This window comes from Myxine glutinosa, chromosome 2 (genome assembly GCF_964187855.1).
Source record: "Myxine glutinosa chromosome 2, kmMyxGlut1.1, whole genome shotgun sequence".
Taxonomy (NCBI): Eukaryota; Metazoa; Chordata; class Myxini; order Myxiniformes; family Myxinidae; genus Myxine; species Myxine glutinosa.
In genome coordinates, this window is record NC_136262.1 from 34,218,933 (window position 1) to 34,233,870 (window position 14,938).

Genomic DNA, 14,938 nt, shown 5'->3' on the forward strand with positions numbered 1-14,938 from the left:
CAACAAAATGAATCAAATTGTCATATAAGTAGTGGACAGGTCACAACACCCCTGTTGCTTCTGCGATGGCCGGCCGGCTTACAGTGAGAGCAGGTTGGCCTGGCACGCTTGCCACCAACAGCAGCAGAGTCACCTCGAGGTCTTCGACATCATTTTCCACATCCAATTTGGGTGCGGGTAGAATCAAATCAAGCCAGTCACGTCCAGATGCAGAAACCACTGAGGAAACTGAGCCTTGTGAATCCATAGTCAACTGAAGTCATAAATTCGATAAATTTCCCGACAATGTACCCAACCAAGGTCAACACCGGCCCAAACTTCCCGGAAATCCAAAACAAACACCTGTAGCGACTAGCGCGCCACCAGGCGACTGTTGCTGCGGAATCGCAGAAAATGACCGTCGAGTCTGAAGCAAAATTCAGGCTTCAACGGTCATAACATGTAATGCCACTGTCATAGAACGAAAGATCGTATATTTTTCCGTCAGTGGGTGAAATATGAGACGAAACTGTGTCCAATAAAGGTATATTTCCGGCAGTTTATTGCTGATAAATGATCAATCCGGGAGCGAAAACAGTGAAACACGTGGCGCCGCCTTTCAACGGCGTTTATACGCAGTAGATGTTTAGCACATCTGGTACAAGAATCTGGTAGCGTGACATATATATATATATATATATATATATATATATATATATATATATATATATATATATATATATATATATAGCAGTAAAGTATGTTTGTTTGTTTGTCCTCTTATAACTCGAGAACTACTCATCGCAGAGAAAAACCAAAGGCATATTCGGAATCAGTACGTCTCAGAGCAACTACAGCACACCTTAAATTTTAAAAAACTTCGGGTTTTAAAATTAGCGTATTAGCACAGAAACGCTAGCAGAAGAGGGAGGGAATCGAAGGGAGGGAGCGCAGCGCTCCCTCTAGCGCTTCGCAGCGCCAGCGCTTCTGTTAGCGTAATTAGCGTATTTCGGAACGTTAATTTTTCAACTTCATTATTCGGAATCAGTACGTCCCAGAGAAACTTCGTAATGTTAATTTTTCAACTTCATCCGATTGACATGGGACCAACGGCATGTGACAGAGAGTGAAACATACATGCTACATTTATTTGACGACAATGAGTTCCGACTTCCGGGTTCGTGCCGCCAACCCTGTTAGGCGCCTCTTGCGGCACACAGGGAATTACCAGTGAACTGGTACTCAATTTGCCGACCTCGGTAGGATGACAGGCTGAGTCAACCCCCCTGGTGTTAAGGAGGAGGGGAGGGGGAAGAGGAGGGGAGGGGGAAGAGGAGGGGAGGGGAATGGGGGGAAGGGGGGGGAGGGGGAGGGGAAGGGGCCCTTCTTCCCCCAGGCACCCCCACACCCTCCCCTCCCCCCTTCCCCTTCCCCCTCCCCCCTCCCCCCTTCCCCCTCCCCCCTTCCCCCTCCCCCTCCCCCCTGTTCCCCTCCCCTCCTCTTCCCCCTCCCCTCCTCCCCCCTCTCCTCCTCCCCCCCCCTTCCCCCTCCCCCTCCCCCCCTCCCCCTCCCCCCTCCCCCCCGTTCCCCTCACCTCCTCTTCCCCCTCCCCTCCTCCCCCGCCCGGCAATGCCGGGTACTTCTGCTAGTGTATATATATATAGATATATATAGATATATATAGATATATATATATAGATATATATATATATATATATATTGTTACGGATCTCTATGTCGGCCTTTCCCCCTTAAGAAGGGGGGATTAATCGCCTTGTCCGCGACTGACCGACGTGAGTCCTGGGGGTCCCAACGCTCCTTCCGGTCGGGAGCAGCCAGGGTATTTGGTCTACAAAACGTCCCAAGGACCCGAGTGCCACTCCTGACCGTGAAGCAAGGGAGGGACTCCCGCTCGAACCCCGGTTTTAGATGGTCTAGTTGCCGAGTGGTTTTTAGCAACCCGAAGTTCGAGTCATTAGCATTCACTAACCCGATTCCGAAACGTTGGCCAAATCGTGCCACAGGTATTCAATTGGGAAAAGACGAGGACGAAACGGATGTAAAGGAAAGAAGGCAGAGTAAGGAGGAACAAATATAATTTATTACTAACTAATGATGTACAAGTCAAAAGTAACCAAGGAGAAGGAAGGATACGAAAATAAAGACAGAAAGAGGACGGACCAGAAGGACACAATGCAATTTTTAGCTTAACTACTGCAGTCTTACTTAAACCCAGGGACGAGACAAAAGACAGACAACAAGCACACTTACACGGGGGATGATGACAGGAATGGCAGGAGGTGGATGGCTGGAGGGAGAGGAAGGTTCAGCTGGACGCTGGCTGGGGCTTTATCCCGCACGGGACGTCGGCCTGGACCTCGACAGCCACCGATGCCACCGCAAACTGGTTCCCGCGTAGCAGCGAGTCGAAGCTGCGTGGTGGAGTCAAAGCTGCGTGGTGGAGTCAAGCTCATCTCTCTTGTGGGGGCGTTGCGTGATGGGCTCGCTCTCTGACGCATCTGCCGACTCTCTCAAAGATCTTCCTGTGCGCCTCTCTCACGCATCTGCCGACTCTCTCAAAGATCTTCCTGCGCGTCTTTCTCACGCATCTGCCGACTCTCAAAGATCTTCCTGCGCGTCTTCTCTCAAAAGGCTTGCGCGCGCGCTTTTATTGCGCCTGGGGCGATCAAGCCGCCGGCCTCCAGGACACGCCCATCGGCGAGCTCGCCTCGGCCCTGATTGGCCGCGAGGGCCCACCGATCCCGCCCCCAGAGGAGGCGTTGGCAAGGCCACGCCTTGTTCCTGGCGCTGGGCTGACTCCTCCCACCTTCTGCTCCGAGATGACCTCGTGCTCAATGGAGTCTTGCAGCGAAAAACACGGTCCCAAAGCAGCAGCGGCGAATGCAGAAAACCACACGCAGAAAACCGCCCAATGCAGTTGGCAATGGCTGACAAAAGGGGCATTGGAAGGGAATCTACCTTATTTGAATTCGGTGCAATGGAGTGTCAATTAATGGAAGACAAAGCCTTAAACTAATACACAGAATAAGGAGATAACTACTAAAAAAGGAACTCTATGATTTGCTACGTGATTGTATATGGAATAACTAAGGGGACGACCTTTGACCTTTACACACCAAATGGAGGAAGGAGGGTGATATTTACAACAATTCATTACACTACAATTTAAAAAAACACAGCAATTCTCATATCCACAACATATATATATATATATATATATATATATCTATATATATATATATATATATATCTATATCTATATATATCTATATATATATATATATATATATATATATATATCTATCTATATATATATATATATATATATATATATATATATATATATATATATATATATATATATATACATACATACATACATACATACATACATACATACATACATACATACATACATACATACATACATACATATACATATACATACAAATTCACTTTTATGGTATGGACTGTAGGTTCATGGAGTAGCTAAACAACAGAGGAGAGCAGGTTCATAGACTTATGGAGAATCAAAGGTTAACAGGGAAGCAAAGATCTCACATGTGAGTGAATGAGTTGCATAAAGCAAAGGGGCCTGGGTGGGGAGGAAGGGGGTCTTCGAGGAAGGAAGAGAACATTAGTAGGTATGGGCGAAAGCCCGAAGTGTCGACGGGCAGCACTCTTGAAGGACTGGAGGCAGAGGCATGAACCAATAGATACCGTGCGTCTGTTCCATAAGATTCTTTCAATGTCTTTCAATCCTGACAAATCTCACACTCTTACGATGTCTCTCCGAAAAGACCGACTGGACAACCCTCCCATCTACTTTCTGAATAATCCTCTCGAAGAAGTTCTGTCAATCAAGCTTTTGGGTCTCACTATCTGCCATGATCTTTCCTGGGAAAACCACATTTCCAAGCTGGCCTCCAAAGCCAGTCGCTGACTGGGCATCCTCCGTCGTGCAAAGTCCTTCCTTGGCACACCTGAGCTCCTCACCACATACAAGGCTTTCATCCGCAGCTCAATGGAATATTGCTCTCCCCTCTGGGCTGGTGCACCTGCCTCACACCTAGCTCGTCTTCACGCTGTTGAAACCAAAGCGTTCAGAAACATTGGAATCTCCCGCGATGACGCTATCTCCGAGGGCCTTTCACTTACTCTCCGCAGGCTGGTTGGTGGTCTTTCCGTCTACTACTGACTCCTCTCCGACCTTGCTCCCCCAGCTCTCTCTGGGCTCTGTCCCCCAAATATTCCTACAGGTCGCACAAGATCTGCCTGCAACCCTCTTATGGTTAAACTGCCAAAATCAAGACTCTCTGCTCACCTTCACTCCTCTTTTCTCCCGCCTCTGGAACAAACTCCCTCACTCTCTTCAATCCCACTCCTCCCTCCAGGTCTTTAAAACGGCTGTTCACCACCATCTCTTATCTTCCCCAATCCAAAACCTTGATCTTTTCTACCCCCGCTAATTTCACCCCAAATCCACTTTTTGAGGTGCCGACTTCTTTCCTGGAAGTCCTTGGTGTCCTTGCGTTTTATACCTATCCTGCCTCCCCCCAGGCCCTCTCCCTCCCACACATCTCCCGATGTCCCTGCTCTCAAATGTTGTGTTTGTGTGCTTCCTCCCCTTCTCTCCCCATCTTGTCGACCGCTCCCCTTTTTATATACTTTGTTTGCTTGTTTGTTTGATTTGTTTGTTTGATAAATGTTACCCCTTTCACGAGCCTCGACTCTGTATACAAAAAAAAGGAAAAAAAAAAAGATGAGAGAACAGAAGCTTGGTGGAATGGAAGTGAGCATCCAGCTTGTAATTTGGGAGGGTAAGCAGGTGTGGAATTCTGGAAGAACACATGCTAACGGCTAACCTGTCAGGCAGGGGGAGGATGGCGACAAGAGATCTCTGTCTTGGTCTGCTCTTTCATAATCACACGAGCCTTGATTAATAATGCACGTTTATATAATTTTTGACCATGAAGAGCCATTGCTCATTCTGCAGACGCAGGGCAAAAGGCAAAAATAAAGGTGTAAACTTCAAAAGGTTTGGGAATGACTGCACCCGAAAGTTATGACCGTCCGTTTTAAGTTTCATTTGCCATTTCGGAATGATAGTCTGGACAAAGCCTTCAGCCCTTTGCTTCGACACCAGCAAAATTGCTTTTACAAATACAAATGTTATTGCTTGTTCTCCCGAGGGTTAAAATATTCCCAAGTCGTCACTTCTTTCGTATTGGTTTTGATTTTGGGTTTGTACCTTGAAATACTGAAATTTAGTGCCAGGTACCAGCGCGGAAAGTTCCATCTTCCTGAACTTAATTCCAGTTTCCAATGACTATTCAATGGGGATTTGACCTATTTTACCAAGAATGTTGGCAATGGGACAGTAAACATCAAGGCACCTTACCTTGAATGCAGGTCGTCACAGGTTGGTCGGACCCAAGAGTATCATCCACCACTCCAAGTTTCTCATTTATCCTCAATGCACAGCAAAGCTGTTTCAGGTGCAGTCGTATCCAAAAATGGATCAGGCTAGTTTTTTGCATATCGCAGGCGATGTGCATACAACCTCAATATCTCCTCAAAACCTTTTGACCAATTTTCATGCCATTATTATTTCGTCCTCAAACATTATTTGATATTTTTCTTTCGCTGCTGTAAGTCTAATACCCTTTATCTTTGTTTGCACCGGAACTTTGCCCCGAGGTAATGCATGTACACCAATTAGGAAGCACTACGTGCAGTAAAACCTTTGGCTTGTTGAGTCATTTATCGGAGCGGTTTTGATAGCCACGGAGTTCACAAACTTCAGAAAGGAATGCTTGCCTTTGGTTTCGAGCCATTACATGTTACCATTGCAGATATGGAACCAATTTGGGTGATTAACGTATTTGATGTCCACATCTATAGTTGGAGCCTAGAGAAAGAATTTGGGGATGTCACAAACCAAAAATAAGTGTTTATTTACTTTAATCTCAAGGTCAGGGGAAGGTCTCATGGGCAGTGGGGTTAGGTGGGCACAGGAGGGGTTGTAAGCTGTGGAGCTTTGTTGATAATGTTACGTTTGTGGGGGTAGATAATGAAATACAATAGTAAAGGTAGGATTGTATCATATAAGCATGGACAGTGGATGCGTAGGAGACATTTTGATGTATTGAGTCGGGAAACTGGGCTTAAGATTGTTTGTGTCTTCACAGGAGGGGGGGAGTTGCTAAGTTAATTAGGTAGGGATTAAAGTTGGTTTTCCCCAGTCTGTGATTGCTCCCTGTGGTTTTCCCTATGTTTTTACAATTATAACAAGGCCGGCCATAAAAACTCATGCTCGTTACAACTGTAACAACAATCGTCCATTAACCAACCATAACCAACACCATGCTGACAGAAGCCGAACATTCTCGATTGACAATTAAACCCCGCCTCCCAGCGATCGTAACCGACAGGCCACGCCCTGAGCTTAGTCATTGGTCCAGCAACACCATGGGTGTTTCGCGAGAGCTCGGCGATTGGACAGAGTGACGTCAGGGCTAGAAGGTTTGAGCTTGAGGGAAAAAGAAGAAGAATCGCTGACACGCTTTCTCTCAGTCTGGTCTTTGTTCTCGATCGGTCGCTTTTGTGCTGGCTTTTCTGGCTCGGTGCGCTGGTGCTGAGAGAGAGCGGTGTGGAAATTTTGCGATCGTGAGGAGGAGGTGTTAGTGGCGGTTTGTGGGACTCACAGCGCTTTGGACGGAGTGTGGACCAAAGGAGGACCGCCCGTATAAGTTACCTCATGTACGTGGAGCTGTAGAGAGCGACTCGGCACCATTGTTGGCGCATTTCCCACTTTGTACTGCTGACTTCATTCAACGATCTCGTTGAGCAAGCTGAGTGCCGCCTGACCAGAGAAAACAATTTATTTTATCTTAACTTTCCCCTGTTGTGTCTTTGTGGAGACGGCTCAAATTTGAATTTGGATTTACCTCACTTTTCATTTTTATCTCATTTACACGTACTTTTATTAAATCGTCATCGTGGTACTTTCATTTGTTGTGTCGTGTGTGTTTATTTGTTCTGTGGGTTCGAGAATAAACCCGTGTGGCTTCCGTCTGAGGTAAGCGCTTTGGTTCCCTCACTCGTGCGCGATGGACCAATCGCCAGTTTCGGCTACACGCCTCGGAATTTAAGGGTTGTTACGGCTATTTGTCATCCAGCGGTGTTAACCGCAGGGCTGACAGGACAATAATATTCCAATTATAATGATGTGGGATCCTGCTGATAGTTATTTATTCTCTCCCCCTCCCCTCTCTTCTCTCCCTCACCCCAGGCTCTCTGCCCCCTGCGTGAGATGCCCCCCCATGGACGACAACATAACGATACCTTGGATTACTACCGGGTTGGAGACATGTTGCAAGGTGGATTCAGCTGTCTCACTGAATTGCATTGTCTCATTGTTCTCGTTCTGGGAAACGCAAAGATCAATCATTTGTATGTAAAATAAATCTGAACTCTACAACATCCGAACTTTCCATCACGTTGCCTTAACGGGAATGCAAACGCAGCAACTTTGCCTCTCTGTGAGCGGTCTTCCTTGTGTACAAGTAATTATCATTCCAATTATAATGGTTGTAGTGATATTGTCACCGTTCCTCCACAGTGGTTCTGAAAGCCGTGGACACGGAGCGCTCGAAGTTCACGGTGTCGCTCCTGCCCTCCCTGCTGCCTGCGGGGTCGTGCGCCCAGTTGGGGCTCGTCAATGAGGATGCGTTTCCACGCCGGCACCGGTATGATCCATGCTGATAATTGGCATGCTATGTTCTGATAAGGAGTGCTGGCACCAACAAGCTCCGACTTGGAATGTTTCACCTTGCTGTGCTTCCCTAACCTCTCCCCAATGTTTTTAGCACCAACCTCTCCTTGTTCTCCAAACGGCCTATGCTGCCATGTTTATTCGTCTCTATTCCATTGTCCGCAGCTGTGCACTCGGTGTGTGGGATGATCCACGTGGTTACTACGAAGATGTGCTTCACTCGTCTCTGGGTTTTCCCAATCCCGGTGCCGTGGATTGGGCCCTGTATGACATCAATGTGTCTGATTCACATCCGCCTTCCCTTCTCCGTGGTCTGCAACGGTAAGGATTTTACGTTTGCACCAGATGAGGACTGCAAATAGGTTTTACACATTAATTATTACTAGCCGAAACCCGTGGAACATCCACGGAAGGGAGGATGTGGTGTATGGATAGAGTGTACCATTATGGGTGGCATAGGGGATTTGCTTGTCCGAGTAAGAGTTAGGAAGAAAGATGAGAATGAAGAGTGCGTATATGAACAACGATCGCCGACACCGGCACAAATGCATGCTCTGGATTGTCCACTCGGTGGACGGCTTGCTTTCGCCTTCGCCTGTTCAATCAGCGGACGGCTTGCTTCGCCTGCGCCCAGCAGACGCCAATACGATGGCGTCGTAAGATGGCGTCGTATCGGCAGTTAATCGGATGCTTTTGGGCCCCAACGTCGGCTAATTCTGATTTTTCGAGTATGGCTGTACGTGATAAACAAAGAGCGCGGTTCGTAGGTCGTAAATCCATTCGTGCCGTGGGCATCGGGTCACTGGGTGCGGTGTAAAAGGGATAACAAAGTCGAGTCCTTACGCTATTATTATATAGATGAATGACTTGCAGTGATGAAAATTATTTAATGTTAAAGATCAGCAAATATTACATGGAAGTCGGAAATTTAACCCTTTCCATTTCTGCCGCATCCACCGACTAAATGCCAAAAACTCAGGCTGTTGGGCGACGTTGAAGATTTTAAGCTCAGATTTAGAAATTTGATTTGTTTACCAGCCTATTGGATACTTGAGACTCCAGTGCTATGGGGGCATTCAAAGTTCCTGAGTGAATAAACACAGAACAGCTGGCATCACGTCTCCTCCAAAGATGACATGCTCCATGATGCAGCTATCATGCATCATCATCATCATCATATATCATGATTTATACACAGCGTCAGAGCTACCGAAGCAGTTTATTGGCTCGGGTCACAACTTTGACGCAGAACACTTGACCGAGTGTGCAGGAATTTGTAATTTGTTAACCTTCTCTTCACAAAGGACACCGTGGGATATTTAACACCCACAAACTATGCCGGCAGATGGGACACCCAGTTTAACGTACATTTCGAGGGACGACACGCACATTGACGGCACACACATTGATGAATTACCCTTCTTGCGAAGCACGGGTATGACAATTTATTGCTCGATTGGCATTCAAAACCAGGCAAGGTAGCTCAGAAGTGAGTGTGCGTACTTCCAGGCTCTCCTGTCAACCCTATAGCACCTCATGAGTGAAAATTTAGATTCTGGGTCCCATCCTCCTTCTCTACCCCTCCAGCCCATATGTCATCATTGACTGAGGGCATGGCTGTGCCGCTGATGCCCTCTACAGGTTATGGCGGGAATTTTTAGATTGTTCATGGCGTCAGCTACAGCTCGCCTACTCTTCACGAAGGAGACCGTGGAATCTAACGTCCACCAAATAATACTGGTACAAAGATGTGACGATGTAGACCAAGAGGAGACTGGTGGATGCTCTGGTACTTCTAGTTGCAATGTATGGATGTAAGTCTTGGACATGCCCGATGGAGGGGCTAAAGGCTGCAACCAAGTTGTCTCTGCCAGAGCTTCGGAAAGCAGTACAGGTTAGGGATGTTTGGAGAAATTTGATCATGAATGTCACCAGAAGTCAGCCACAACTTGACGGAATGGGATAACTACTTATAATATTTTTTATTTCCGATAGATGTGCGAACCAGCGACTATTAGCCGATACACTGCCAATGTGTTAGTGCGTCCAATTTTCTTCAAGCTAACGACCCTTAGGAATTGGGTTATGCATCAAATAAAGGTCACAATCGTGCCCTAAGGGTGTCGGGGGCAATATTACACATCACATATGAAACCATGGCCGGGATAAATCACATCTGAGACCCCAAGATACAAGTTATATACAATCCATATACAGTCCACATATAATCTGGTGGCTAGAACAATCGGACCAGGTGATGGGATTCTTTATTCATGCGTAAAGACTTGTTTACGCAGCTCCTGCTCCATTAGCTAAATATCTTTGCTGCTTTCCTAGGTCTAGCAAGTCGAGATTGCTCTGATCCATTCGTCTGTGGGGGCAGCGATAAGCGTAGAATGCTTTAAGCACGTCGGCTTTCCTCCAAACTTTTTCCAGTTTAGCGGCGACTGTTTAAAAAGGTAATTGTATGCTGGACAGAATTGACTGAATTGTTTTTGGTTATAATAATCTTTACGTCTGGTAGGTGTGCTCCATGAAACACCACACCGAGGTATTTATACACCTAATTATACACCTAAAATTTGTCTAAGGCCTTAATCCACCTAGGGGAGAAGGGTGAGTTAAGTCGCTGCAACCTGTATCATGTGACTCCTGGCAAATTTGGTTGAGATTGTATAAATAATGACCGAATGTATCGCAGGCAAAAAAGCAGACAGACAGACAAATTGACATTAAATTGCATATTTTAGTGTGTTGGATTCATGAATCTGACTGTCAGTTGGGAGGAGAGCATGTGCGGGTAAGATGAAATCTCTTACTCTTCCATGAGTCTCTGAAAAAGAAGACAGATGTATTCTGCATAAATAAATAAATTTAAGGATTGTAATAATCACCCCAGTAAATCTTTATGATCGTCATTTCGAATCTTTTCCCAAATCCTGACTTCCTCGTGCTATTCCTCCTTCCACCCTCGTGTTTTATATCCACAGGGATTGCTTCATGCCCAATGACTTTGCGGAATCTTTAAGAAGCCACCAATCCGAACGATATGCTCAGAAATGGTACGCATCGTCTTCCTGTGAAGGTAGATTTGAACTGCTGTATGTTCAACTGAAGACTTTACCACGCTGCACACATATTTTAGTGTGTTGGATTCATGAATCTGACTGTCAGTTGGGAGGAGAGCATGTGCGGGTAAGATGAAATCTGTTACTCTTCCATGAGTCTCTGAAAAAGAAGACAGATGTATTCTGCATAAATAAATAAATTTAAGGATTGTAATCTGTTAAATTTGCGGAATCTTTAAGAAGCCACGAATCCGAACGATATGCTCAGAAATGGTACGCATCGTCTTCCTGTGAAGGTAGATTTGAAATGTCAGCATTGAAGGCAGATGGCCTTGATGATTTGACAGAGTGGATTACCACCTGATGGTACACGTTCATTTGAGTCATTCATTTTAATTTTATCAATTTCCCATAATGCCCTTTTTTCTCTTCCAGATAAAGGTTTGTTTTGATTAATTTGCTTTCGTCATGCCTGCCATCTCCACCTCACCACACATGGTTCCTTGTGTGTATCCTCGACTGCTGCCCTGTTTCTGCTGCCCTTCTCTTGGTTGGCTTTCTTTCATGGGATGTGATCTGCTTTAAGATACTACATTTACATGTGGTACCTTAAAATGGAAGCTCACATCCACTGATTCGTGCCTCTTTTTTTCCCACTAGCGAAACCAACTTCCGCATTCTCTTCAATCTCACTCCAATCCAAAACCATGATCTTTCCTACCCTCGTTAACCCAACTCCCCTCTCCCCTCCACACCCCCACCCCAATCCCTCCTCCTTCCAAATTTTCAGTTTTCCCTCCTGAGAGTTTCTTTCTGTATCCATTTTGTCCACCCCATACATCCTTTCCTGTCGCTCTTTCCTTGTCACACCCATTGTTTGTCCAAGTCTGCCCCTATCTTGGCCTTCATCTCTGATGTCGGTGTTTCCCCCCTCTCTCTCTTATGTTTCTTTTGTCCTCGTATGTCTTTATCCATTCAGTGTACTAGCTTTTCCATGAGCCTCGACGATGTATTTAAAAAAAAAACCATTGGGCTAAGCGGCCCAATGCGATTTTTACCCTCACCAGAGGAGAGGGTGTTGCATTTGAGTCTTTTTGTCTGTCTGTCTGTGTCTGTCTGTCCGCACAATAAATATGATTTTCTCTGCAACCATTGGTCCGATTGACAGGGAATGTTCACCATAAATTTTCATATGGAGGTGCGATTGACGTAAGCGCCTCCTCCTGTGGAATTTTTAATGATAATTATGACGTCATAGGTCACGTGGTATGGACACCATCTTGGAAAAAACGAAAACCTTTGCACCTCCATATCTCTGAAAGCGCTGCAGACAAAATTGCGATATGGCTCGTTGTAAAGAACTTCCCATGGGGAATAACATATTAATAGTCATAGGTGCCTCCATTATGACATCATAATTGGACAAGTATAAAACTTCATCCGATCAGATGAAATTTGTTGAGCGTCATCTCGGGATAAATTGGTGGAGAAAAAAAATTATGACGTCATCTGTCACGTGGTTCGGCCGCCATATTTGTTTTAACACAAAAGTCTTGAAAACCACTAAAAATACATATCGGCGAGGGTCTGCAATCTCTGATTGCTCTTTCTTGTTTTGTCTTGTGTTTACTTGTTTTGTTTCTTTCTTTATTTCACTCCATAACAGCAGTCATGGATTGGAAGACTCAAATTTTGCATGCTAAACAGAGGGAATCGCTACAATGCATTTATCAGTCGTTTGTGTGAAGTGTACAAACAGGTGTGGCCCATTTCAGAGCCGGCCGCCTCCCCGAGGCTATGACCGCATACACGGAGGCCTTGGAGATAGATCGGGATAACGTGGACGCTCTGGTTGCACGGGGTGCATTGTACGTGAAACCACAAGCTCATTTGTGTGTGCGCTTTGTGTTTGTGCTGATGATTATTGTAAAAGGATATTTACGCAAAATGGCTTGACGTTTCAGCACTCTCGAGGTGTTTGTTTATTTTTACCACATTAACCATGAATTGTCATTTCGTCATTTTTCAATCCTCATCGAACATTCCCTCTGGCAGGTATGCCAACAAAGGAGCTTTGGCTCGTGCCATCAAGGATTTTGAAGAGGCGGTTAAAGCGGGACCGGCTCATCGCAACGCACGCCGCTATCTTGTCCAAACGCTCATCGCTCATGCAGTCCAGTAAACCTCACTCCACACACCTGGCACATGCGCTCGCATTCCTACCGCCATCTAATCTATCAGCATCACTTTTACTAAATTTTCCATTATTATTTGTTCCTTTCTTCTCTTTTAATGGCCTCTCTTTGCTCCTGCCATGATTCACACAGGCTTGAAGGGAACGGTGAGGTCCAGGAAGCACTCTCTAACTATGACAGGGCTTGCAGATTGGATCCTGGGAATGAGGAAGCTTCCCGTGGTGCTGTCCAACTGCGCAAAGAGCTGCAGGTGCCTCTCTGCCCGCGGTGGGACAAAATCTTCTTGTACTCAGAGAGAGTTAGCGACATCAGCTGCTTTTCATTTAGATCTCCCCAGTCTGCACCCAAACTTTTACATCTAACTTTTGTAAACTAGGCCACAAGTTATCATAATTAGTTTTCAGGAGTATATTTGGTTAACATGAAATGACTATGTAGAGAGGTAGCTGTCGTCCGAGGCTGAGCGTTTGCTCTCTGTTCCCGGCTTGGTGGGCATGGTGGGACGCTGTGTCATCGACCTCGACCTCGACCCCAACTTGTGGAAACGCTGGGGCTGGACCAACTGATGATGCGGTAATGCCTCCATCCTCGTTTTCCTTTACCACGCTGCACTGCCACCTCATATTGCCGTATATTATTTAACCTTCTCCCTAACCCCACAAATTCTTAATTTCCTCATTTTTTTAAAATTCTGATGCCATTAACTTGTTTTGATCATGATCTTGATCCTCTTCGTTTCCTGCCTTTATGTCCCACCTCGTACCGTCACCACCGGTTTCGCCGTTTTTTCCCAATGATGTTACACCTTATTTGGTTAACAACCAATGCAATCATCGTTTTCACATCATCATGCCGTTCGTAATTTTGTTCTGTGTATTCCCTTCGAACACCGCATCCAAAATCATTGCACCGCTATTGTGCCGAATCATTGCTGGGGTTCCTTGGACCTACTCCTTTGGACGTACGACTATAAATCTTCCGTTGTGCCATGTGTAATCGCGTATTGGGAATATTCCACAATGGCTGTGAAATGTCCTGTATTTTCTTTTCTCTGCAATTTTTTCGTAATTGTGTCTATTTTGTCTATTTTCTATGGGCATCATCATTTGAAATCACTGTTACTGATGCACTCCGACATCGCCTCAACTTGCTGATGTAATGATTGTTTTAACCTTGGCTTTGTCTGGCCGTGAAACCGTGCATGCTTGTTGGGTGTCTACTTCCTGCCTTTATCCTGTTTGTTGATAACTGGTGTGTTTTTTTGTCGAGATAATTCCTTTTACCAAAATTCTCCTTGACCGTCCTCACCCTCGATTCGCCACACCCTCTCACCTCTGCACCCCTCGACTCTCCACACCCTCGACTCATCACATCCCCCCCCCCCCCCCGACTCCCTCCCTTCACCCCTCGACTCTCCTCCACATCCTCGCCCTGCTTTATACCAACTCTTCTTCCTGCTTTGCTGCGCATTTTTCTTTTTACATTTTTTAAAAACATTTTACATTGACTGATGCTGTTTTACTTATTTTACAATTATGCTGCTCACCTGCCACTGCCCATTTAACACTGCTTTTCCTCCGATGTGCCCTCCTATGACGATCCTCAAATGTGTGTCATTCATGGATGTCATTTTGCTTCACCTCTGGACCTGAATTGCAATACTCATCATTGCGACTATCGAATGTTGCATTTGCTCCTTTTGTTCTCTTTATTGACCACGACGGAGCATCTTTTTGATGTATTTTGAACTCGCATTAAATTTAACGTGGAAATGTAAAAACAAATCCTTGAAAAACTTAAATTTTCATAAAATTTCCAAATCTAAAACAACAAAAACTGGCTTTATGTATTGATACTCGGTGTAACGTCTAATCTCCGCTTCTTTGCTGCAAAATCTC

General features: G+C 45.5%; 1 protein-coding gene and 1 long non-coding RNA gene across 4 annotated transcripts in view; both read left to right on the plus strand.

Moving 5' to 3' along the window:
- The window catches only part of LOC137422652 (uncharacterized), a 1,758,619-nt gene that overhangs the window by 1,312,873 nt on the left and 430,808 nt on the right, over positions 1-14,938 (plus strand). The window lies entirely within an intron of this gene.
- The window catches only part of LOC137421885 (uncharacterized), a 37,736-nt gene that overhangs the window by 18,699 nt on the left and 4,099 nt on the right, over positions 1-14,938 (plus strand). For all 3 annotated transcript variants that reach the window (XM_068108381.2, XM_068108380.2, XM_068108382.2), the window contains 7 exons: positions 7,295-7,382; positions 7,625-7,751; positions 7,943-8,098; positions 10,768-10,839; positions 12,594-12,713; positions 12,901-13,023; positions 13,173-13,290. In XM_068108381.2, the coding sequence (XP_067964482.2) occupies positions 7,295-7,382; positions 7,625-7,751; positions 7,943-8,098; positions 10,768-10,839; positions 12,594-12,713; positions 12,901-13,023; positions 13,173-13,290 (804 nt within the window). The remainder of the gene's footprint in view (positions 1-7,294; positions 7,383-7,624; positions 7,752-7,942; positions 8,099-10,767; positions 10,840-12,593; positions 12,714-12,900; positions 13,024-13,172; positions 13,291-14,938) is intronic.